We start from the raw sequence: 24,540 nt of genomic DNA, 5'->3' as shown, positions 1-24,540 counted from the left end.
ATAGGTGAAGACGCAAGGGATTCCATTCTTTTGAATAATGGCTTACATGTTAGGGAAGCCAGAGGTAAATTCATTCAGCATAAAATTGTCAAAATATATTATTATACTCCTTCAAGGCTTTATAAGATGAGTATTGGCAGAAACTATCTGTGTTGGAAATGCCAACAAGCTAAAGGTACATTCTGGGAATGCCCACTGGTCTTTCCCTTTAGGAATTATGTATGGAATTACATGTCATTTGCACTGATCACCTAAACTGTGTTTACTCGGAGACAAAAAGGAGGTGTCACAGTTAAGTAAGCATCATTTTACAGTGTTAACTACAGCAACTAGTTAACTGGTGGTAACGTGCCCGTCTCAGTTTGAGAAATTGGAAGGACTCCCATACCCCAACGCTTAAAATGTGTAAAGAAAGAATGAGTGAACATTTTGCTTATGAAAAGATGCTTGGAAGATTACATCAAACAAATGAAGTCTCAGAGGAACAATGGGACAGTTTATGCACCTACATGTCGACAACTTGATTGGGACATTTCAGCGAGATACGACAATTCACAGTAAACCTTACTGTTTCATGTAGATTTCTTTTTCTTTCTTTTGTTTTGTTTTTGTGTTTGTCATAAAATGCAAAATCCAATAAATACTCGAATTACAAAAAAAGGATGCTTGGAGCTTTAATTGTTTTTGTATTTCATTGATCTGTAGTTGTAGAATTTGGAGGTTACCCAGAAGACTGTGCTACGAGATGTTTCCTCTGGTAGCAAATGTAGTCAAATGTGCATTTTCGAAGTAAACATGTCCCACATCCTCTGCATACATCTGGTTTTAGGATTGTTGGTCACACTTCTGTACAGTCAATCCTTGTCCCAGAAGCCCATTTGGGGTGAGACGGCCCTGATTCACCAGCAACTGACGCATACCTTGTTCAGCATGGTGACATCTGAGCTGATCTTCCTTGATAAGTGGCCAGACCTCAATGGGGTTTTGTTTTTTTTCTCATGCAATTTTTAGACCACATGTTAATCTCACTGGCATCTGTAAACTGTTCTCTTTAATAGGAAGCAGATGACTATTACAGGTGAGTAGGTAAGATCTGTTGCAGGCACGACAGCATCTGGTCTACCTGAGAGGAGCATGAAGTCCTGATGAAGATCCGTTGGAGGGACTCTGGGTGGACACTGTCTGACTGCCTCTGAAATAGTTCTGTGGACAAGGAAGAAGAAGGTTTTATTTATTACATGACCCTGATGCCAAACAAGCATCAATAATTAGAAATGGACAAAACAGTACTGTGTATATAAATCCTATTTGATGACGTGAGCAAGCTTGCTAAAAAGCCCCAGCATCTCCAGTCTGGTCAGCCTATTCTGATGATGATGCTGTTCAGCATCTAGTCAATCCTCAATCCAACAAGAACAAGCTGCCAGCTGATTCAAATAATGACTGAAACAAGAACAGAGTGCAGAAACTGAGGACAGACTTGGCTACAGCGACTCGTCACCACCTTCCAGGGCACAACAGTGACAATTCTTCAAACTCCTCCAGAAATGAGCTCATGACCTGATGTGTGCTGGTGTGGTCCCACAGCAGCCTCCGACAACGTTCACCAGCCCGTCCACAGCAAACTCCTGTACATCACAAACATCGCTCGTGAACATGAGCGGTAGAACTGCAGACATGTTGGTGAAACTCTTGGAGAACGTGATCCCAATACAACAAACACATTTTCTGCATGCTTGAAAAGGACAAGGAAATGCACTACAGTGATGTACTGAGCCACATCTCTCATTCTTCAGCGTTTACATGATCACTTTTTTGTCAATCACATTCAATTATTTTCAGTTAAAGGTCCAGGATTGGCCCATTTTATGAACACAAAATTGAAGAATCAAAATATTGTGCCAGTTTATATGTGAGACAATTGATCTTAGTGGATCAACCCATAATGCTCGACTGTGAATCCCACACTGGTTTTACCCGGAAGTCAAAACTGGAATTAACCAGAGTTATTACACATGTGGTGCTTATTTTTTTCATATTTTTGAAACTGCAACATCAAAGATACCTGATCTTGGTTCAAAGTGTAATGAGGAAGAGGCGAGCACGGGATGTGGCTTTATTACTCTGCTCCCTGTCCCACCTACCACACATCTGTCTTTACAAAACACAAACGTGTGTACGTGATCACGTCATGACGTCAGGTGAAGTGATGTCACAGACGTCACACGAACCTCTGACTGTAGAAAATAACCTGAACTGTTTACACGGATCATGATCGGCTCAAAACCCAAACTACACCACCGCCAAATATGCAAATATGATCAGATTAAAGTCTTTATCTGGTGCACATTTAATCGGGTCAGCATTTAATTTTGGTCCATGTAACCACAGCTAGAGTGTTAAAGATACAAACATGGACTCAGCGTAAAGATACTACCACTATAAACAGAAAGGGTCTGATTTACCAAGATCCTGGATTAAGTGTGCTTTACATTGCATGCATATCAAAATAGATTAATGTAAAGTGATAACTGTGTAAGAAGAAAGAAAAATCATTAAATAGTGAGTTAACAGTTTGTGATATCGCCTGCAAACAGCAATATTCAATTTAGCAATGATTAGATCCTGTTTAGATGAGAATATTCTTCTGGAAGCATGAAATATAATGATGAACATGGAGCTGGACATGTTGGTGGGGGAAGTTGTCAAATATTACAGCAAATAAAAGTCATGGTAAGGAAATGTCTCAGCAAAACAACAAGAGCATCTCAAATGAAGCCTGAGATGATTTATACCTGATTTGTTTCCATGCTGTGCATTCATTGATGACAATACGGTGCTCCCAGTATTTGACACAATCTGGGCCAGACACCTGATATTCCACATTCATGAAGTGAAAATGCACTTGGTGGACAGCATGCCTGTGTCCTGGAGCTCAGCTTCCACATGTGTGCACCTGTTTTGTTTTGTTTTTTTGGGGGGGGTGTTTTTATACACACAAGTATAAGTATAGTATATAGCTTTAGTGGGTCAGGGCCTAGTGTTTCTAAACGTACAATGGTTATAATGGGGATGCAGGTTTTCACAAGTGTAGGTAGAGTGGAAAAAACAAAGATCAGAACCTTTAAATGGGAAGCCATCAGTTGTGGTGTTTCGTCATACCCTCCGAATGTGTTGGGAAGACCTAACAGAAAGAACAACCACAATCCGCGTCATTTCAATAGACGGTCCCACTGATCATGTACCAGAAAACTAATCACAGGTCACAGTGTGCTGCATCCAACAACCAAAACATCACACAACACTTCCAGAGTGATGCGTCTGTAGGGAGCCATGACTGGTTACCTGCATTAGGATAACAAACAATGAAAGCTGAGGTGCTTTTCCCAATGGCCTCGATGAACGGTCTCATCTCTGTGGCTCCCAAGGCACAGTTCAGACCAATACTGCAACACACACTGGGTTAGTGTCACGACCTCACTGAGCTCCTCTGCCAGCTGCACTGCATGTTCACTCACCACAGCGGCTTAGCATGGGACACGCTCACGACAAAGGCTTCTCCAGTCTGACCGGACAGAGTTCGTCCACTCCGGTCAACAATGGTCCCCGAGATCTGGATCCAGCGCACAAAACCAACATCAACACAACACATTCACACAAGTCTGCTTCATATTACAGTTATTTTATTATTTAAGACATAGAAAAGCAGCAAAGACTCACAAAAATAGGTTTTCTGTCATAGCTCTTTTCAAACAAAAGGTCGATAGCAAACAAGGCAGCCTGTTGACAGAGTGATGAGTTAGTTTTGAAACTGTCAAGTACAAAACTATCGCCTCATAATCACAACTATCATCATTGGCTTGAAACACACTTGAGATGGCTGGTCTTGGTCAGGGGACATTACCTTGGCATTAGCAGTGTCAAAGATAGTTTCCACCAGGAGGATGTCCACTCCTCCATCTAATAAACCTCGAACCTGCTCAGAATATGCTTCAACCAGCTCATCGAACGCTGTGGAAACACACATCACACTGTTACTGCTGCCGCCACTACATCTGTCAGCCATGATGGAGTTCTGTTTGGAAAAGGGTGAGAGCTCCATCCCTTCATTTGACATGTGAGTGTGTGAATCAGCTGGAGGCTGGACTCAGTCACATGACTAACTGAAGCTCTTCAGTTTCATCGAAAGGAGCCAATTTAAAGACCACTGCAGGCGTGTCAACTGGATCAATGTGATTTCTATTTTGGTTTAAAAAGTACAGTATGCTTTAAAGGGGTATAGTTCAGGAACAGTTCTATTTTCTTTTATGTGGTTTTTGATATGGCAACAACTTTGAATTTGAAATTCCTCATAGAATATAATAATGATCAAATAATTAAATGACTAGAAAAGCACAAACACAGCCTATTTCCAGGGAGGAGTTATAGAAAGCATGAAACAGCATAGAGCAGGGGTCCTCCACTGTGAGCCTGGTTCTAGGTCTGTCCCTGGTGCAACACAGCTGAGTGAAGAAGGGGCTCCTTATTGGGCTTTTTGTTACAAGCTTGATGGTTAGGTGTGCTGAAGCTGGGAGAGGGCTTCACCTGCAGGTGACCCGCCCGGGACTGAGGACCCGTTATAGACGATGGCACCACAAACTCAGAGAACACCTTCAGCATAGTGCGACACATGTTGAAGGACCTCAGCCGCCTCAAAAAACAAACGCATTTTCCCCTCTTGCAAAGGACTTTAGTGTTTTTAACCCAGTCCAGTTTGTACACCCCCAAATATTTACAATAATATGACATTTCTGCACAAAGAACGAGAGACCACCAGCTATCATGAATCAAATATAGAAAATGGCACTTTTGAAACAAGGACACAAACTCAAGGCCCGTCCACACTGGTGCGGCAGACAAAGCCCAGATTTGATCAGACTTGGGCACATTTTGATCAAAGCATAACATTTGGTATGGTCACCCTCAGGAGGTCTCTGATCCATTCTGCTCCATTGGCCATTCACAATTCCAAGATGTTGCCATTTTCCAAGATGGCTGCAAAAATTACTCACGGAAACAACTTGCTTTCATAACTCTGGGTACAGTTAACCACTTTGGATGATCTTGGCATCTATTCTTATATTTTCAAACTTTCTGATGCGAAATATATCATTTCTATATCCAAATATAGAAATGTTCTGTCAAATTGCAGATTGCTAATCAAATTGATCAAATTTATGAAACGGATCCATGGGGTGTATGGGTGCAGTGGTTGAAGTAATACCTTTGTTCAGAAGTCAGGCGACGTACGGATTACAAAAGGGACCTGCTGCTGGCGAGGCCCCTAGCTATATAGCTATAGCGAGGCCCCTAGCTATATAGCTATAGCGAGGCCCCTAGCTATATAGCTATAGCGAGGCCCCTAGCTATATAGCTATAGCGAGGCCCCTAGCTATATAGCTATAGCGAGGCCCCTAGCTAGATAGCTATAGCGAGGCCCCTAGCTAGATAGCTATAGCGAGGCCCCTAGCTAGATAGCTATAGCGAGGCCCCTAGCTAGATAGCTATAGCGAGGCCCCTAGCTAGATAGCTATAGCGAGGCCCCTAGCTATATAGCTATAGCGAGGCCCCTAGCTATATAGCTATAGCGAGGCCCCTAGCTATATAGCTATAGCGAGGCCCCTAGCTAGATAGCTATAGCGAGGCCCCTAGCTATATAGCTATAGCGAGGCCCCTAGCTATATAGCTATAGCGAGGCCCCTAGCTATATAGCTATAGCGAGGCCCCTAGCTATATAGCTATAGCGAGGCCCCTAGCTATATAGCTATAGCGAGGCCCCTAGCTATATAGCTATAGCGAGGCCCCTAGCTATATAGCTATAGCGAGGCCCCTAGCTAGATAGCTATAGCGAGGCCCCTAGCTATATAGCTATAGCGAGGCCCCTAGCTAGATAGCTATAGCGAGGCCCCTAGCTAGATAGCTATAGCGAGGCCCCTAGCTATATAGCTATAGCGAGGCCCCTAGCTATATAGCTATAGCGAGGCCCCTAGCTATAGCAATATTTAACCAGTCTGCTCACTCAGGAGGAACCTGGACTGTTTGTGGTCCCTGAAGCACTTCAATCTTATTTAATCATTATCTTGTATACATCTTATATACATGTGTATATATGTAGATATATTTGATACGTCTTGTATTGATTCAGTTATTTGCTTTTAAATAATAATAACATATTTGATGTTTGGTTCGTTCAATATCAACTGGTCCTAGAAATTGAAATGTTTTTTTGGTTTATTTTTTAACCGACTCATTAATTGATTATTAAAATAATCGTTATTTGCAGCCCTTTTGGAATGGAAAATAGTACGTTTGGAGTTCCTTGCTGAACTCCCGTTCAGCGACTCTCCACCATCACAATTTTATTTCGGACCAATTAATCAAAGTATTTATGTTGGACTTATTTGTTGAAGTATATCCATCTCTTATTATGTATTTTATTTATTTCTTGTTTTCAAAACATTGAGTGCAGCAAAACAGTGTATTTTTTACTACCACAGTACAAGATATTTTTATATATCAGGAGTCTTTTTTTAAATATTTTCAATAAAGGCAGGTTTTCCAGTGGAAGTAGTTTTGTTGTTCCACCGTGTGTGAAGCTCCGTTGGAGATGAGAGAAAAAAGAGAGAAAGGAAAAGTGTTTCTATGCTTGTTTGAATGGAAAGTAAAGTTTGGAGTTCCTTGCTGAACTTGTCTCTGACTCAATTTTATTTTGTACCAATTTATCAAAGTATTTACAGTATGTTGGACTTATTTACTGAAGTATATCTATCTGTTATTGTATTTGATTTATTTCTTGTTTTCAAAAGATTAAGTGCAGTACAACAGTTAGTTTTTTACTACTACATTACAAGATATTTTTATATATTTAACAGGAAAGTCTTTTTTTAAACATGTTCAATAAATGCTGTTCCAAATTCAAAGATATAATCGTGTAAATAATCGTGATTTCAATCTTTCCCAAAATAATCGTGATTATGATTTTTTTCCATAATTGAGCAGCCCTCGTCTATTGCAATAAAACACATCTGTCTTTATTTCTTTTTCCAATAGTATCATTCTATAATCATGATTGTACTTTATATATGATGTATAATTATATCATTTATAAGAAACTGTAATGTATTCAGACCTTTTCAATAGATAAGTAGCCTTAATATAATAGTGCTAACATATATTATATATTTATGAAGAAGGGGTGGTATTTAATAAGTCATACTTCTTCCCAATCCTTTTTGGACATGCAGAATGATTCCATTTCATTGTTACTAAGTCACTGTTTGATTGGTTAAATATCTTTAGTTTATTGGTGTGCATTGTTGATTTTAATATTTCAATTTGAGCATGTTCAAAATAAAAAGTGAAATGAAATGAAACGGCTTCAGTTACTTGACTCTTTTCTGGAAGTTATCTAATGTTTTGGTACTTAAGTCCTGTTAAAATAACTATATTAAATAATATTTTGCAGATTGCCTCCGTTTATACCAGTTCGTGTTCCTGTTATTGTCATTTGAAATAAGCCTTGAGTATTATTTGAAATGTTTGATATTTAGGGTCTGAGCACTGACAATGCATAGGACCCTATTGAAACCGATCATTATTATTTGTCAGCCCGAATGGACACGTTTTTGAGGGCCTGAGCATACATAACGTTTTATGACGTCAGGCCATTAGCTCTTTTGATGGAAAAGGGTTTGAAGAGCAAAAGAGATCAAATTCTCTCAAACATTCCGGGCGTGGCTGGAGCCACACGTCTTCATGCTTTGCCATGAAATAGAAAGTGCTCAGATTGGCCTCAAACTCCCCACATTGCATCAGAGTCCGGCCCTGATCACAACCAGATGAAGATAACAAACGTCGCCCATAGCGCCACCTGCTGGACTCAGGAAGTGCAGGTAAATACCATTGAAGGTTTGACAGCGACCTCGTCTGAGATGGTATTCCAATTTATCTGAATATTGATGTGGTGATAGGAAAGGGTCAGAAAAGTCCCAAATTATTAGAATTGCACAAATTATATAAATTAAAATATGATCAGAATGTGGTTTGACCTCAAATGTGCTTTATTTATTCTGCCGAGGCTGTTTTATATCAGGGAAATGGACTGTTTGCACCGTTCAGAAACATGCAACTCAAAAATCCATGTAAAACTGAAATGTGATAAAATCGTAAATGTGATTTTATTGCCAAAAAACTCGTGATGTGATATTTTTGCTATATTATCACCGCTATTTGATAATATAAATGTTTATCTTTGTCGATGCTTTTAAGGACAATTGTGAGACCAAGATGGGAGGAACATTGTGATCAGTTCAATGAGGAGCTCCCTGCCACACATCCTCCCGTCACTTTACACCACTAAGGTACTCGGAGCCACTGCAACGTCTTCAAAGTGGCTCTCAACACAGAACTTTTCTTTCATGACCCCCCGCAGAGACAACTGGAGGCTACGGGTCACATGCACACTACTGCAGCAGTAAATGGTTCTTCTGGTCATGCATGAGGAATAATCATGGTTGCCTCTAGAGTGGCAGGACTCCCAATATGTATTCTAGTTTTCTTGCAGATATACAAAGTTTGACAGTCGTAATTCACCTCTATTAGCATCCAATTTGTAATCTGTTCATAACAATATCAGATACTCTCCATTGTGTTAATGTCTATAGGATATGGTTCTCCTCAGGCATGTATGTGTGGTTTCATTACAAAAAACAACCAAGAGCACCACCTCGTGGCCAGGCATGCTAATTGCATCATTTTTAGTGTCTCTGCCATTGCTGTGTAAATACGAAAGCTTTCGGTTTGCTGTTCCAAATGTCCATGACTCAAGTACAAACGTAAGAGCTGCACATTATTTGATTTTGTTTTGCTTTACTGTGTAGTTCTGCGTAACGTGACAGAACGTTATAATGCCCCTGAAGCCCTGCAGCTAAAGTAGCTCAATGACTGTTGCTAGGTTTTTGTCCTGGAATAATTAATATCAGGAGACATTCAACATAAGATAGGCATTGGGCATGTTGTAGGCGGAGACTCACAGACACAGCATGTTTTCAATATAGCTCATATGATGGCGAACTATTCAAATGACCAACACGTAGCAGGGTCTGGAACACATTTCCATTTCTCAGCCCCATCAAACCCGTAACCTGTATGTCACCTTAATGTTAGCATACATGTGTCTGTGTTTCTTTGAAACTGTAGACTCTGAATGACCAATATTTCTATGTGTGTAGTTCTATTTTCTCTTGGCACTCCAGATGAGTTGGTGACTAAATTGTTCATGGATGTGCACGTTTGTGATGCAGACAATGTTTGGAGCAGCCAAAGACCTGGGACTGGTATTTCTGTGACACATTGAAAATTAATCAATCTAATGCATAACAGTGAGAGAAGCTTTGACACACAGTTTATGTTCTAATAATTGTACATACAATCTAAATGTATAATAAAACACTAGAACAACAAATAAAACTACTACACACACACACGTTTTGGTGATTGGTCTCCTGGAAACAAGAAGCTTCAGCTCTTTTGGTGGACAGAATTCCTCAAATATGGAATCACAGGAGTGGCAAAATGAAAAGGAAATAAATATGGAAATATAAGAAGAACCAATAATATGTATGTATTGCTTTGGTTTTTTCCAGACGGCTCGACTCATCCAGCAAATGCAATGACAAACAATGGAAAACAGGAGAAGCGTTGACAAAATGGACAAAAAGTAAAGACAAGATAGATAAAGAACATGACTACCTTTGTATTTATTTATTTTTATTATTGATTCTCTTTATAGTTCCACCTTTATTTCCTTTTAATTGTGGCCCTCCTTTGGTACTCCTTCATGGTCTAAAGGTCTGTGCAATTTCTGTGTGAAAAAAAAATTGTAAGTGGTCTTACTGATATTCCTGAAGTCCGGTTTCTCCACACTTGGTGAAACCGACAAGGTTTTATTGGTGGGACCCACAGCTCCAGCCACATACCGTTTGCAGCCTGATAAACAATACAATTACCATAATAAGTGAAAAAAGTCCCAAGAACAAAGGACTGGATGTTTCTACTGAATGTGCCCATGCTGCTGCTGGTGCTTGGGCTGACCTGTCTGTCTGGTCACGTCATCAGCTGCTCCTCTGGCCAGTTCTGCTGACACTCTGTTGAGACGATAAGCCTGCAAACAACAAAAAACACACGGATCAGGGCAAAAACTGTCAACTGCCAAAGATATGACCTGATAAGAAACAAAGTGAATCAAAAATGGAGTGTTTTTGTAAATCATTCACAAAAAAAGAGAAATCTTAAAAACAAGGGAATTGGGGAGTCGTGTGACCCGGCTGCCCAGGCGAAGCACTCTGGCCAGCTGTGTTGACTTTATCCTGATCATTTTGTCTATAACCACGAGCTGACAGGCGTAGTGAGCCAGAACTGAGAAGAGCAGGTTAGAGGGGAGACGAATGTTACCGCTTCAAAATATGGCTTTGTGTACATATTCAGGTTTCTGCTCTTTTTGTAATCTGCCTATATGTCATCTATAATAAATATCGTGTCTTGCACCTCAAGGAATGGTTTATTGTATTAAATAAGTGGAAGAAAATTATGTCAGAGTAGAAGTCAAAACAGTATGACATAGTATTTATGCAGGAAACACATTTATCTAGGGATGGGCATCATTAGGATTTTGATGAATCCGATTCAGATTCCAGTTCTGCTTATTGATTCCGCTTCCTAACGATTCCTTACTTTGATTCCAAAATAGTGAAACAATAGGTCAATTGTTTATTTAACAAAAGCACCTTTATTCCTTTACATTTGAAGAAACTGGTAAACAAAAATAAAATCCTGTCTGAGCAGCATTAGTGCTAAAATACTAAAGTGCATTGTAGTCACAGCAAATAAACATCAAGAATTAAAGTGCATTCAGTATATAACAGCTGCTTACAGTCAGTAGAGATCCCTGAGAAATGAACTGAAATAAAGATTATGGGTACTCGGTATTGAGTCAGAGGCAAGTTCAGCAAGGAACTCCAAACTTTACTTTCCATTCAAACAAGCGTAGAAACACTTTTCCTTTCTCTCTTTTTTCTCTCATCTCCAACGGAGCTTCACACACGGTGGAACAACAAAACTACTTCCACTGGAAAACCCCGCCTCTCTACAAAATAAAGTTCCCCACTGCCCCACAGTAACTGGGTGAATTATGACCTTAACTGATCACCACAGTGGGGAACTTTACTTTGTAGAGAGGCGGAGTTTCCAGTCAGTAGTATTTTGGTGTTACACTGCACTGCGCTCATGTTGAATTTTCAGATTTTCTGGATAATCGGAATCGTAATCGCGATTAGAATTGGATTAATTGAGCAGCCCTAATGGGTACCCATAAGAAAATTAAAATAACTAAATAAATAATTTCTGGGTACCCGCCGTTTTGGATTCGGTTCCTACTTGGAACCAAATTTTGGTACCCAAACCTACACTTATCCAGGTTAGAGTCAGAGAAACACCAAGGCAATGTCTTCTGTACATCCTGCAGCAACAGCTTGGAGTTCTCCAGTTGTGATCATTTTTCTATGTAATAGAGAATACGAGAGAATTAATGACTACTTTTAGACCAGAAATGTATTGTAGTATCATACATTAAATGATATTATTCAGTGACCAGAGGGCACCAATAAAAAGACACAAAACTGATGCAGGACATTCATGACAGAGTCCAGTAATGTAGAACACAAACTGACAACACAAAATGTCTATCCAGTTTGTTGTCACTAAAATATTTTGAAAACAAGTATTGAAGCACAATTCATGAACATTCCAATATTCTTATTTCTGGTGTCTGATCGAGGGATAGCTTCAGGAACTTGCTCACTTAAGCCCCGATTCCACCACACAAAAAGTGCGGGGATAGACCGGTATAGTCCGTTACGGTTCGCGTTTCCACTGTTTTTCCGCCCCCCCTCCATCAGGGTACCAGGACCATGGAACAGGTCTGAGGTTGAGGAGCCATCTGCTGATTGGTCAGTGATTTACTACACCCTCAATATTTTAATATGTCAGCTGGACGAATCCTCTGTTGTCAGTGTGGTCAACTTTGCATTGATGGTATTTATTCCTTTTCTTTTCTTTGCTGCTTAACTTTAGTGTTTGTTGTGGGGCTTGGGACTTTGCATCGCGTTGGAGCTTTCCATTTGCAGCATAGGGTCCGCCGAGCTCCGTATGTGCGCCACGGGCCTGTGGTTTCTGTTCAAACGCGATGCAGAGGCGGTCAGTGTTCTGTTCAACCGTTGCATCACGTACGAGGACGGATCGTGGGCGTGATGCAACGAGCCTCCGTGTTCCAGCGCTGAGCTGCAGGAGCGCGATCAGCGCCGGAGTGGAGTGGCTGCTCCTGCGTTTGAGCAGAAAGCTGAAGGCTCCTGTGTCTCGGAGCAGCGCACCGGAGCTGCTCTGTGCTGCAGCCAGCCGGGGAGCTGGGTGCAGGACAAGTCCCCGGAGCGTTCGCTCTCTCAGGACAAACACGGAAGTTACAGCTGCAGCTCTGCGGCTGCAAAAACTAAAAGTTAACCAAACAACAAGTGCAAAGTGGAGGATGTAAACAACAACAGAGGATTCAGCGTGTCAATATCACATAAGACCTGACATGGTCCTGTCACATCAACACCGTGGTGAAGAAAGCTCGACAGCGTCTCCACCACATCAGACCCTAAAGTTCAATTTGTCTGTTTTGACTACTATTGATTTTACCTTCATATTTCACTTTTGAAAGCTGTTATAACTGAAATGTTTGGTATAATTTTGTTTCAGCATAACCTCACCTACGTAATTCTACAATTATTTATTCATTTTGACATACAAGACCTAAAAAATACAAAATATAAGCAGGTAAAAGATAGAGCTGTATATTGACAGCAACAAACATGAAATAAAAGATGAATGAAGGTATATCTAGTCTAATTCTTACAAAAAGTTACAAGTTTTGTGTGTCAATGAGTTTTCATGAGATAAGCACATGTACCAATTCTCAGTTTTTTTAGTACTTTAGTGCTCCCCACTTCCTGTTACAGTAGGTGGCGTTATGCCCAATTGATGTAAACATCTTATGGCTGTGATGAGATGTGGACTATCATGCAACGGGTAGTTTCAGCCAGAATGGAGCATGTATGCCTCACTTCCTGTTTCCAGCATGTGGTGCAATGCTCAATGGCTGTTTCTCCTAACAGTGATCAGATATGGACTTTCGTGCTGCGTGTATGCTAATCAGTGCTTATGTAAACATGAGCCCACATGCTAATTTACACATTTGTAATGTCAGTGCGTATGCTAATTATCGTGTATGCTAATGCAAGTGCGTCATGCCCGATGGTTGTGACTATCTTTTGAGTGTGATCAGGCGTGGATTCTCAAGTAACGTGTGAAGTTGGAGCCAGACCTGAACATGTACACCCCATTCCCAGTTACCAGCAGGCGGCGCCATGGCTGATGGTCGTAATTTCTGTATCAGAATCAGAAGCTTTATTGTCATTGTACATGGTACAAGGAAATTGCAGTGTAGCTACAGTAGACACACAGAAGACATACAATGGAACACAGGCAGCCATTCTCCCATTCAGCATCCCATTCATCTCAGCAGACACACCATATATACAGAATAACCTAAACATTCACACGCACATTCAGCTCTCATACAGATCCGCTCACACACACCCAGATGAGTGAGTAAGTCATTAGTGCAGTAAGGTAAAAAAGAAACAGAAACAGTGCAGTGCAGGCTATAATACCTGAAAATACAAAATTAGCTACTTGAGGTACCTTGGCTGAATGAGTATGTGCGGTTTGAGCACAAGGTACCTGTTATTGCACAGAGTATGGTGTATTGCACACAGTCTGAGGTAGGTAGTTCTTTAAGTGTTCAGTGCAGTGATGGCTTGAGGAAAGAAACTGTCCCTCAGTCTGTTGGTCCTGGTCCTGATGGACCGGTACCGCCGTCCCTCAGTCTGTTGGTCCTGGTCCTGATGGACCGGTACCGCCGTCCTGAGGGCAGCAGTTCGAACAAGTGGTGTGCAGGGTGAGTATGGTCAGCTGTGATCGCCTCGGCTCTTCTGAGGCGCCGTGTCATGTAGATGTCTTTTAGTGTGGGGAGGGGGCAGTCTTTACGACCCCCTGGAGCCTCCTGCGGTCTGCCTCGGTGCAGTGGGAGAACCACACGGGGATGCAGTAAGTCAGGATGCTCTCCATGGTCGATCGGTAGAAGGTCACCAGCAGCTTCTGGCAGATGTCCTTCTTCCTGAGCGCCCTCAGGAAGTGCAGCCGCTGCCGGGCCGAGGTGTTCCCGGACCACCAGAGGTCAGCCGACATCACGGTGCCCAGGAAAGTGAAGTTGTGGACCCTTTCCACCAGCTCGCCGTTGATGTGAGGGGGGGGGCGGGTCCGACATGCGACTCCTCCTGAAGTCCAGGACGACCTCCTTGGTCTTGGCGGTGTTCAGGATCAGGTTGTTCGTGGAGCACCAGGCGGACCGTTGCAGGACCTCGTCCCTGTATGCTGACTCGTCACCGTTGGTGATCAGTCCCACCACTGTAGTGTCGTCGGCGAACTTCACCATGGTGTTGCTGGGGTGCGCAGGTCTGCAGTCTGTTGTGTACAGTGAGTAAAGCATCGGGCTCAGCACACAGCCCTGTGGGGAACCCGTGCTCAGGGATCTGGAGGAGGACCGGTGAGGACCGAGTCTGACGGTCTGGGGTCTGTTGGAAAGGAAGTCCTTAATCCAAGCGCAGGTTAATGCGGGGAGACCCAGGTCCAACAGCTTCCTGACCAGCAGGTCAGGGATGATGGTATTGAACACTGAGCTGTAGTCTATGAAGAGCATTCTGACGTAGCTCCCCTAATGTTCCAGGTGCTCAGCGCGGTGTGGAGAGCGACGGCTATTGCATCCTCCGTGGAGCGGTTGTTCCTGTAGGCGAACTGGTGGGGGTCCAAAGAGGGGGGGAGGCAGGCTTTGATATGGGTGAGGACAAGTCGCTCGAGGCACTTGGTGATGATGGGGGTAAGTGCAACCGGGCGAAAGTCTGACAGGCTGGCGGTGGCAGATTTCTTTGGTATCGGAATGATGGTGGCGGACTTGAGGCAGGCTGGGATGGAGGCTTGCGTCAGGGAGAGGTTGAAGACCTCCGCGAGCTGGTCTGCACAGGCCTTGAGCACCTTCCCAGAAACACCGTCGGGCCCGGACACCTTCCTCGGGTTGGCTCTGCTGAGGGTGCGTCTCACCTCATGTACCTGCGCGGTCAGTGGCTGACGACTGGGAGTTGGCTGGGGGGGGGGCAGGGCGACTGCAGACTGCTGGTGGGGGCAGAGCGACTGCAGACTGCTGGGGTGGGGGCAGGGCGACTGCAGACTGCTGGGGGGGGCAGGGTGACTGCAGACTTCTGGTGGGGGCAGAGCGACTGCAGACTGCTGGGGGGGGCAGGGTGACTGCAGACTGCTGGTGGGGGCAGAGCGACTGCAGACTGCTGGGGTGGGGGCAGGGCGACTGCAGACTGCTGGGGGGGGCAGGGTGACTGCAGACTGCTGGGGTGGGGGCACAGCGACTGCAGACTGCTGGGGGGGGCAGGGCGACTGCAGACTGCTGGGGGGGGCAAAGCGACTGCAGACAGCTGGGGGGGCAGGGCGACTGCAGACTGCTGGGGGGGGCAGAGCGACTACAGACTGCTGGGGTGGGGGCAGGGCGACTGCAGACTGCTGGGGGGGGGGCAGGGTGACTGCAGACTGCTGGGGGGGCAAAGCGACTGCAGACAGCTGGGGGGGCAGAGCGACTGCAGACTGCTGGGGTGGGGGCAGGGCGACTGCTGGTGGGGGCAGAGCGACTGCAGACTGCTGGGGTGGGGGCAGGGCGACTGCAGACTGCTGGGGGGGGCAGGGTGACTGCAGACTGCTGGGGTGGGGGCAGAGCGACTGCAGACTTCTGGGGGGGGGGCAGGGGGACTGCAGACGGCTGGGGTGGGGGCAGGGCGACTGCAGACTGCTGGGGGGGGCAGGGTGACTGCAGACTGCTGGGGTGGGGGCAGAGCGACTGCAGACTTCTGGGGGGGGGGGCAGGGTGACTGCAGACGGCTGGGGTGGGGACAGGGCGACTGCAGACTGCTGGGGGGGGCAGGGCGACTGCAGACTGCTGGGCTGGGACCTCGAAGCGAGCACAGAAAGCGTTCAGCTCTTCGGCTAGCGCCGCACTTGGGTCACCTGGCATGTTGGACTGCCCTCTGAAGTTGGTGATCTGCTGAACACCCTGCCACACCTGCCTGGGGTTGTTGTTAGAGAGGTGAGTCTGTAGTCCCTCTTTGCTTGCCCGATGCCCCTCTTCAGGTCAGCTCTGGCCACGCTGTACACTTCACTGTCTCCGGACCTGAAGGTGGTGTTTCGGTCTCTGAGGAGCGTCTTGACTTGGCTGGTCATCCATGGTTTCTGGTTTGGAAACACCCGGATGCGTTTGTCCACAGTTACAGTCCCAGTGCAGAACTGAATGTAGGACAGAATGGCCTCCATGTGTTCCGGCTGTGTATGGCTGTGATGAGAGTCGGACTCTGATGCAACATACAGTGGTATGAAAAGGTTTGGGCACCCCTGTACATTTTCATGATTTTCCTTTAGAAATCATTGGTTGTTTGGATAAAAAATTCCAGTAAAATATATCTTATAGGAGACAAACACAGTGATATTTGAGAAGTGAAATAAAGTTTCTATGATTTACAGAAAGTGTGCAAGAATTATTTAAACAAAATTAGTCATGTGCATAAATTTAGGCATCACAAAAGAAAAATGACTCAATATTTTGTGCATCCTCCTTTTTCAGAACTAACAGCCTCTAAACACTTCCTATAGCTTCAGTGAGGCTCTGGGTTCTGGTGGAAGGTATTCTGGGCCGTTCTTCTTTACACATCCCCTCCAGTTCAGTCAGGTTTGATGGTTTCCCTTTAAATCACCATACATTTTCAATAACATTCAGGTCTGGGGACTGAGATGGCCGTTCCAGAACGTTCTAATTGTTCCTCTGCAGGAACGCCTTGGTAGATTTTGAGCAGTGTTTAGGATCATTGTCTTGTTGAAAGATCCAGCCCCGACGCAACTTCAACTTTCTTACTGAGTCCTAGACACTCCAGAATCTGCTGGTATTGAGAGGAATCCATGCGCCCCTCAACTGGAACAAGATTCCCAGTCCCTGCACTGGGAATCACCCACTCAGCCCCACAGCAGGATGGAACCACCAGCACATTTTACTGGAGGCAGCAAGTTCTTCTCTTGGAATGCTGTGTTCTCTTTCCGCCATGCAGAACGCCCCTGGTTATGCCCAAATAACTCTATTTTAGTTTCATCAGTGCACAGCACCTTATTCCAAAATGAAGCTGGCTGGTCCAGATGTGCTTTAGCAGAGCTCAAGCCATCCCGTTTGTGGCGTGTGCAGAGAAAAGGCTTTTTCCGCATGACTCTTCCATAAAGCATGTCCTTGTGTAAAGTGCGCTGAACAGTTGAACGATGCACAGTGACACCATCTGCAGTTGTTGATGTTGCTGCTCTGTGGGTCGACTGTGACTCTTCTCACCATCCTGCCCTCTGGTTATCTGACATGTTCCTTGGTGCTTAACTAGAACTGTGCCTGTGCTCTTCCACTTCCTCACAGTTGAAACTGAGAGCTTCAATCTCTGAGAGAGCTTTCTATATCCTTCCCCTACACCAGGATGTTGAACAATCATTGTTTTCAGCTCATTTCAGACTTGTTTTCAGGCTCCATGTTGCCTCTCTTCAGAGAAGATGCAAAGAGGAGTAACACTTACAATGGGCCTCCTTAAATAGCCTTTCTCATGATGGACTCACCTGTGTATGGAGGTCAAGGGTCACTGAGGTTACCAAACCAATCTTGAGTTCCAATAATTAGTGCTAAAGGTATTAAAATCAATAAGATATAAGGGTGCCTACATTTATGCACATGCCTAATTTTGTTTAAATAATTCTTGCACACTTTCTGTAAATCATATAAACTTTATTTCACTTCTCAAATATCACTGTGTTTGTCTCCTATAAGATATATTTAACTGGAATTTTTTATCCAAACAACCAATGATTTCTAAAGGAAAATCATGAAAATGTACAGGGGTGCCCAAACCTTTTCATACCACTGCATCAAGTTTGAGGTCAATCTGATCACGTTCGGTCCATATACATAGCACTTCCTATTCCATGGCGAAGGTCGTCGAAGCCACACCCTCAAATGGCGGTACAACAGAGTCATCATATAGTTGTGTTGAGGACCGGACTCTGATTCACTGTTTCAACTTTGGCCGATCTGACGACATTCAAGCTGTGTATAGTGCACGTTCTGTTTCATGGCAAACAGTAAACTTTGTGATATGGTTGTGGCGAGCGATGTCCATACATTTTGCTGATCCATCCCTTTTCTATCACCACACCAATTTTCAGATAGATTGGAATGACCATCTCAGACGAGGTCGCTCTCAAACATTCCAAGGTATTTACACACACTCCCTGTGTCCAGCAGGAGGCGTTATGGCTGATGGTCGTTATCTTCATCTGGTTGTGACCACTGATGTGTCAAATTTCATGCTCAGTTTCGGGGTGCAGACAGAAGCAACGTGTCAACCACAGAGAGCAGAAACAAGCACACGCAGTGAAGTTTGGAGTGAGGTTAGTCAAAGCATCACCAATTAAAATAAGCCATTACCTTAAAAGAAAAAAAGAAAATGTTTCTACAAAGAAAGTATATTGGATGCATCAGTAAAAATGTGAAGGAACTGAAGGAAATGCATTACTGCTAATTAGCAAAATCCACGTCACAAGGTAGTACAGTAGAACCTCAGAGGAGTGGACCACCTGTACTGAGCACAAACATCGCTGTTAACTGTGAACACACAGTGGTGAGGGGAAACCTGCACAACCAGGACAACGGACAGCTTTTCCTGTCAACTTTCAAGCCGAGCGACACTGAAACAGCCAAAATACTTGGGCTGGACCAGATGATGGGAATATTCATGCCGTGGGTGATACATGATTACATCCATAATACACTCTGGGTTCATTTCCATGTTCGTTCCGTAATGCAACGATCCTGAAAATCTCTGCAGAGGGTTGCACACTGGGTGGAGGACGATTTTGACGTCACGCATACTTAAGTTTGACTTTCCCTTAACAGCAGAGAACATAAGGCCTGTGGACCAAAACCCACCAAGAGGCTCCAACCTGGTCCCACCAAGCAAGGGCGTTACAGAGGTTTTACACAAGTTTCTTTTTACATTTCATTGTATTTTGCACCAGAATGTTTCATTAAAATTGACTTTATGTTGAGACTATCATCATTTTCAGTACTAACCGTTTGATCTTGCAGAAATATAGAACATTTCATTCCATACACTGTGACACAACAAAGAAAAACTTTGAAGTGTAAATTTAAAGGTTATTATAGCAATATTTTACCAGTCTGGTCACTCAGGATGAAACTGGACTGTTTGTGGTCCCTGAAGCACATTAAATGTTATTTAATCATTATATTGTATACATCTTGTATACATGTGTATATTTTTTATACATCTTGTATTGGTTCAGTTATTTGTTTTTAAATAATAACATATTTGGTGTTTGGCTCTTTCAATATCAACTGGTCCTACAATTTGTCTTCGTAACCCTCTGAAGAGAGGACAACTGTCTTCAGGGGACACTTGCCCTTAGACTTTAGGGCGTCCCTACATCAGAGGTTTTACTGTATTGAGCAATCCAGAACGCATTGGAATGCACCATTTAAAGAGTTTATGACACCATATTCCATGTTATTTTTTCCTTAACAAATAACAGTGAAAGGCATAATTGCCTTCATCGGATGTTGACACATTTCCCGTTTTTCAAATTTTGCAGTGTTGAAAAGCAAACCCTCTCCGGGAGGTCAGAGACTGGACAGGAAAGCGCAAGTGACGTCGTGGGAGCAACGCAGGAAGTGCTACGTTTTTAGATTGTTGTGGTGCTTTCACACTTTCAACACAGATAGCTCTAATACATAAATACATAGACATATTGTAGTAGACCTCTACTCTACTCGATTGTGAATGTCTACCCAGTAGATATACTCTAGTACAAGGGTCGGCAAACCGCAGCTCCGGAGCCACATTGGTCTTTGGTCTTCTGCTGCGGCTCCTTGCGCCTCGGCCCCATTGCAGTTCATCCCGGAGCGGGGCGGTGCGGTAAGGCAAGGTGCACCCAGAACCAACTGTGTTGGTCAGTCCCACTACAGAGAGCGTGGTCAAATGAAGGTGGGGTTGTGCACGACGCAGGGATGTAACGCCACATATGCTACAATAGTGACGCGAACAACGCGGAAGTTGCAGCCGCAGCTCCATGGCCATCCAAAGCTGGAAGCTCCTGGCGGCCTTTATCACCCTCAGCGACACAGTGAGAACTGCAGCATCCATCTCCCGCTGGATCTCCTCCTCTCCTGTTACGAGCGTTTCAACCTCGTTGGAAGACTGCGGTGCTGTGGAGCGCCGACGTCTCAATAAACCCACCAAAACCCCCAGTGCTTGAAAAGCGGCGCATGTGATCAATAACAGGAGGGTTTATGGCAGATGAGACATTTTAATATTGCAGACTTGTTGAGAGTGGCGTTTGTCACCACCAATCAGCAGATGTAAAGACGCTTCATTGTCACTGCTACAGAGAGTGGAGATTATTCACTTAACGCTAAATAAAGCTCTTATGGTTATACCGAAAACTCAACAGGAAGTCAGATATTTGGAGGAAAATGACAGATTTTGGTGAATTTTTCATCAAATGTACACATTTTAAATAGCGAACTTGTCCCAGCGGGAAACGCCAATATACGTATTTCAAATTGAGCTCTTTTGATAGAAAAGGGTTTAAAGAGCAACAGTTATCAAAATTGTTTGCAAAAGTTTTAGGGCGTGGGCATGACCTCACCACAAAGTTTGTTTCACCATGAAACAGGAAGTGCAGTGTAAAAAGCCTGTACTGTACATGGTCTGATCGGCATTGCATCAGAGTCCAACACAACAAAATGCGTCCCTTTCCTCACCTTAGTCCTCGGTGTCCTGCCATGTCTTCATATCACCAGGCATGTCTTCACTCATGGTGTGTGTGTGTGTGTGTTCATCTGCTGTTTATTTATCTATTTTATCTTTGCACTGTTTTAAATTCTTGTTAAAGCACTTTGTGTTACTTCAATGTATAAAACGTGCTATATAAATAAAGATTGATTTGATTTGAACACTGATCATAGCGATGTCACAAAGATGACCATCAGCCACAGCGCCACCTGCTGGAAACAGGAAGTGGGGTGTACATGCTCGGATCTGGCTCAAACTTACATGTTGCATGAGACTCCACACATCAGTTAAAAGAGCCACAGTTGCTGCTATGTGCTCACTTTAGCTATGTTGATCTGCATACCGACCAAGTTGTTAACCACTTTGTGTGTTACTGTGAGGTTCACCGGTGTACCAGAGTGTTCTATCTGTGTACCAGAGTGTTATATCTGTGTACCAGAGTGTTCTATCTGTGTACCAGAGTGTTCTATCTGTGTACCAGAGTGTTCTATCTGTGTACCAGAGTGTTCTATCTGTGTACCAGAGTGTTCTATCTGTGTACCAGAGTGTTATATCTGTGTACCAGAGTGTTCTATCTGTGTACCAGAGTGTTCTATCTGTGTACCAGAGATTTTGTGTCACTCTTTATTTTAATTTCACTCTGTTTGACTCTCAGTGACTTACAGCGCTTTCTCACGTACTCCTCCTCAGCCTCACTCGACTCACGTTCGCCCAGCATGAGTCCCTGTCACCAAGGACGAGGCAGTGGAGGTTCCAAGCTCGCTCAAGCAAGTAGAACATGTCGCGTCAGCAGAAGGCAGGCCGCTGACTGGCCGGCACGTCACAACACAGATGGGTCAGAAGGCGACATAGATCCCTTGAGATTTTGTAGACATTCATTCAAATATGTATTTAGAAAAAGATCAGTCACTGCCAGGAGAAACATATACATTGAGGAGGCTCCTAATCATGTCTTCTATTTTGCAAGTAACTAAAACAAATTGACCCTCTTAGTCTTTATATTCAGATATGTGTTCATAGTTCACAGCACTGGATAGTAGATTTTTTTTTTTACCTTCTTTCGCAGGGTTTAGCTCCATTAGCTGCTGCTGCATATTTGAACTTATTTAAATGCCACACTTGAATTTCAGCTGGCAGACACAGTCTTTGAAACTCAATACACATAACTCAGTGGAAGCTGCCAAGTGCAACACCAGGGCTAAAGCACATGATGAGCTTGACTTAGTGAAGAGCTGAGCTCTGCTCCTCTCCTGCAGAGAGCCTACCATGTGCTCCAGTCCATAGTCTGCCTGGGCCACAGATGTGCTGCTGAATGTGTTGGTCTCCACGATGTCGGCGCCGGCATGCAGGTACTCCTGAACACACACAAACACATGAGTGTAAGGAAAAGTTGGTCCGGTGATAACAGCATGATGTGCTGCCCAATGAGCCACCTTGTGAAGCTTGTAGATGAGCTCCGGCTGTGTAATACTGAGGAGGTCATTGTTGCCCTTTAGCAGTTGCAGATGCTCTTTAAACTCGTCCCCTCTGAAATGCTCTTCTTCCAGCTTGTGCTGCTGAATCATGGTTCCCATTCCCCCATCGAGGACCACAATCCTCTGCTGTAGAAGTGCCCGCAGCTCTGACTCCAGCGTGGAGCCACATCCTGGAAAAGGACACATCACATCACACAAGAGGGGAAATGTTTAGCAGTCTGAGCCGCTCCAAAGGTCTAAGGAGAGATCATACATCATGAACATGCTCAATATTTTGGACAAGAATATCGTATAGTGTGTGCTCTGCTCCGAGAGGAGCCGAGTAGCACAGTGTGTGACCTGATGTGTACGGTATCAAAACCAACCAGCTCAAAGCAACACTGCTGCTGCAGCCAAAGCCAGAAAGTTCCCAATGTGTTCATATGAGGCCAGTGCTTGGGGCGGTATGGCTCGGCTGGTAGAGCGCTCGTCTCCCAACTGGAACCCTGAACTGTGTGACTGCAGAGTGAGAGTGAGAGGGTGGTGGTGGTGGAGGAGCCGATGGTGCAACATGGCCGCCTCACTTCCGTCAGTCTGCCCCAGGGCAGCTGTGGCTACAGACGGAGTTTACCTCCATCATGTATTTGAGTGTCTCCAAAAGTGCTATATAAAACCAATGCATTATTATCATTCATGAGATTATATGATATTTATTCATTGGTCAATATAAGCAGACCTGCATGGCACTGTGATCACTCAGTTTCACTTTATTAGTCCTCACTGCTCTTCCTTAACTTTATATTTTCCATATGGATTGGGGCAATCCCCTCTAGTATCGGTATCGAGTTCCAATACAAACAGAATTCATGGATTGGACATTTCTGAAAAGTCATTGAAGCAGCAAAAAATGTACAAGGCTGTAAAACTGGATGTCAAGTTCTTTTATCTTTCCTTTCCTAGTCTCGAACTGAAATTGCAGTGAAATGTAAGTAAATTGAGGATGGGTGTGATTGAATCAGTGGGGATTAGACAGATATCTTACAAAGGGTCCCCATACTTTTGGAATTTCCCCACTTGGTTCAGAACAGAGGACCTGAACTTTTCCAGACTCAGGAAGACATTACATCCGATAGCCACTGACTATAGGTCGGGAGGGCGGCGCCCTTCCATCTGAGCACAATAGCACGCCTGGCCAGGAGGGAAGTGACTGACAACATGCGACGGATCAGAGGAGACTTCGTGGCTCCCTGAGTAAATACCAAAGAAGGCTGAAAGGGGGTCAAGTGTAATAGTTCCCCCAGAGACCACAGATAGAGGTTGAAATACCTCCTGCCACTGTGTTCTGAGCTTGGGGACCCAGAATGAAGGAATCAGTGTGGCTTCTTCACTGCCACATGTATCACACACAGCTGGGTGAATACGAGAAAGCTTGGCCTTAGACATGTGGGCCCTATGGACCACCCTGGACCGGAACAGGGAGTGACATAGTGTCAACCAGCCATCAGACAGATGCTGGTTCAGATCCTGTTCCCAGGCCACCCTGAGCCCAGCTGTCGATGCTTGCTTCAGATTGTGAGCCTCCTGTACATTTCTGAGATTGTCCTTTTCCAAAAGGCTGCAAGTGAAGAAGGTCGTCGACTGCAGAGCTCTGAGGAGCCTCTGGGAAACCTGCGGACTGGCTTTGGAGAAAATGCAGAATTTGTAAGTATCTGAAAAAGTGTGTTCTTGGAATGCCGAATTTGTTTATAAGCTGATCATAAGAAGCAAAGTTATTATCGATGCCAGTCCTTAAAGGCCCGATCCAAAGATGAAGGAGGAAAAAGATGTCCAGATAAAATGGGAGCTTGAAGGGAAAACAACAAAGTCTAAAAGGTTTTCTGAACTGAGGGATTGTTGTATCACCGGATTGGTTATTGGGTGGGGTAGAGAGAAGGTACGAGTGTTGA

The 24,540-nt window shown here is 44.2% G+C and overlaps 1 protein-coding gene across 1 annotated transcript in view; it reads right to left on the bottom strand.

The window, feature by feature from the left end:
- mtr (5-methyltetrahydrofolate-homocysteine methyltransferase) overlaps window positions 1-24,540 on the bottom strand; it is an 82,509-nt gene that overhangs the window by 55,682 nt on the left and 2,287 nt on the right. The window contains exons 2-12 of the mRNA XM_080517635.1: window positions 22,574-22,785; window positions 22,406-22,495; window positions 10,132-10,201; window positions 9,934-10,026; window positions 3,905-4,011; window positions 3,721-3,780; window positions 3,519-3,613; window positions 3,346-3,446; window positions 3,123-3,184; window positions 1,561-1,628; window positions 1,124-1,203 (exon numbers count right to left, since the gene is read on the bottom strand). Coding sequence (XP_080373761.1) covers window positions 1,124-1,203; window positions 1,561-1,628; window positions 3,123-3,184; window positions 3,346-3,446; window positions 3,519-3,613; window positions 3,721-3,780; window positions 3,905-4,011; window positions 9,934-10,026; window positions 10,132-10,201; window positions 22,406-22,495; window positions 22,574-22,785 — 1,038 coding nt within the window. The remainder of the gene's footprint in view (window positions 1-1,123; window positions 1,204-1,560; window positions 1,629-3,122; window positions 3,185-3,345; window positions 3,447-3,518; window positions 3,614-3,720; window positions 3,781-3,904; window positions 4,012-9,933; window positions 10,027-10,131; window positions 10,202-22,405; window positions 22,496-22,573; window positions 22,786-24,540) is intronic.

This window comes from Blennius ocellaris (genome assembly GCF_963422515.1).
Source record: "Blennius ocellaris genome assembly, chromosome: 21".
In the NCBI taxonomy this organism is placed as follows: domain Eukaryota; kingdom Metazoa; phylum Chordata; class Actinopteri; order Blenniiformes; family Blenniidae; genus Blennius; species Blennius ocellaris.
This window is presented reverse-complemented; position numbering and strand designations above follow the sequence as displayed.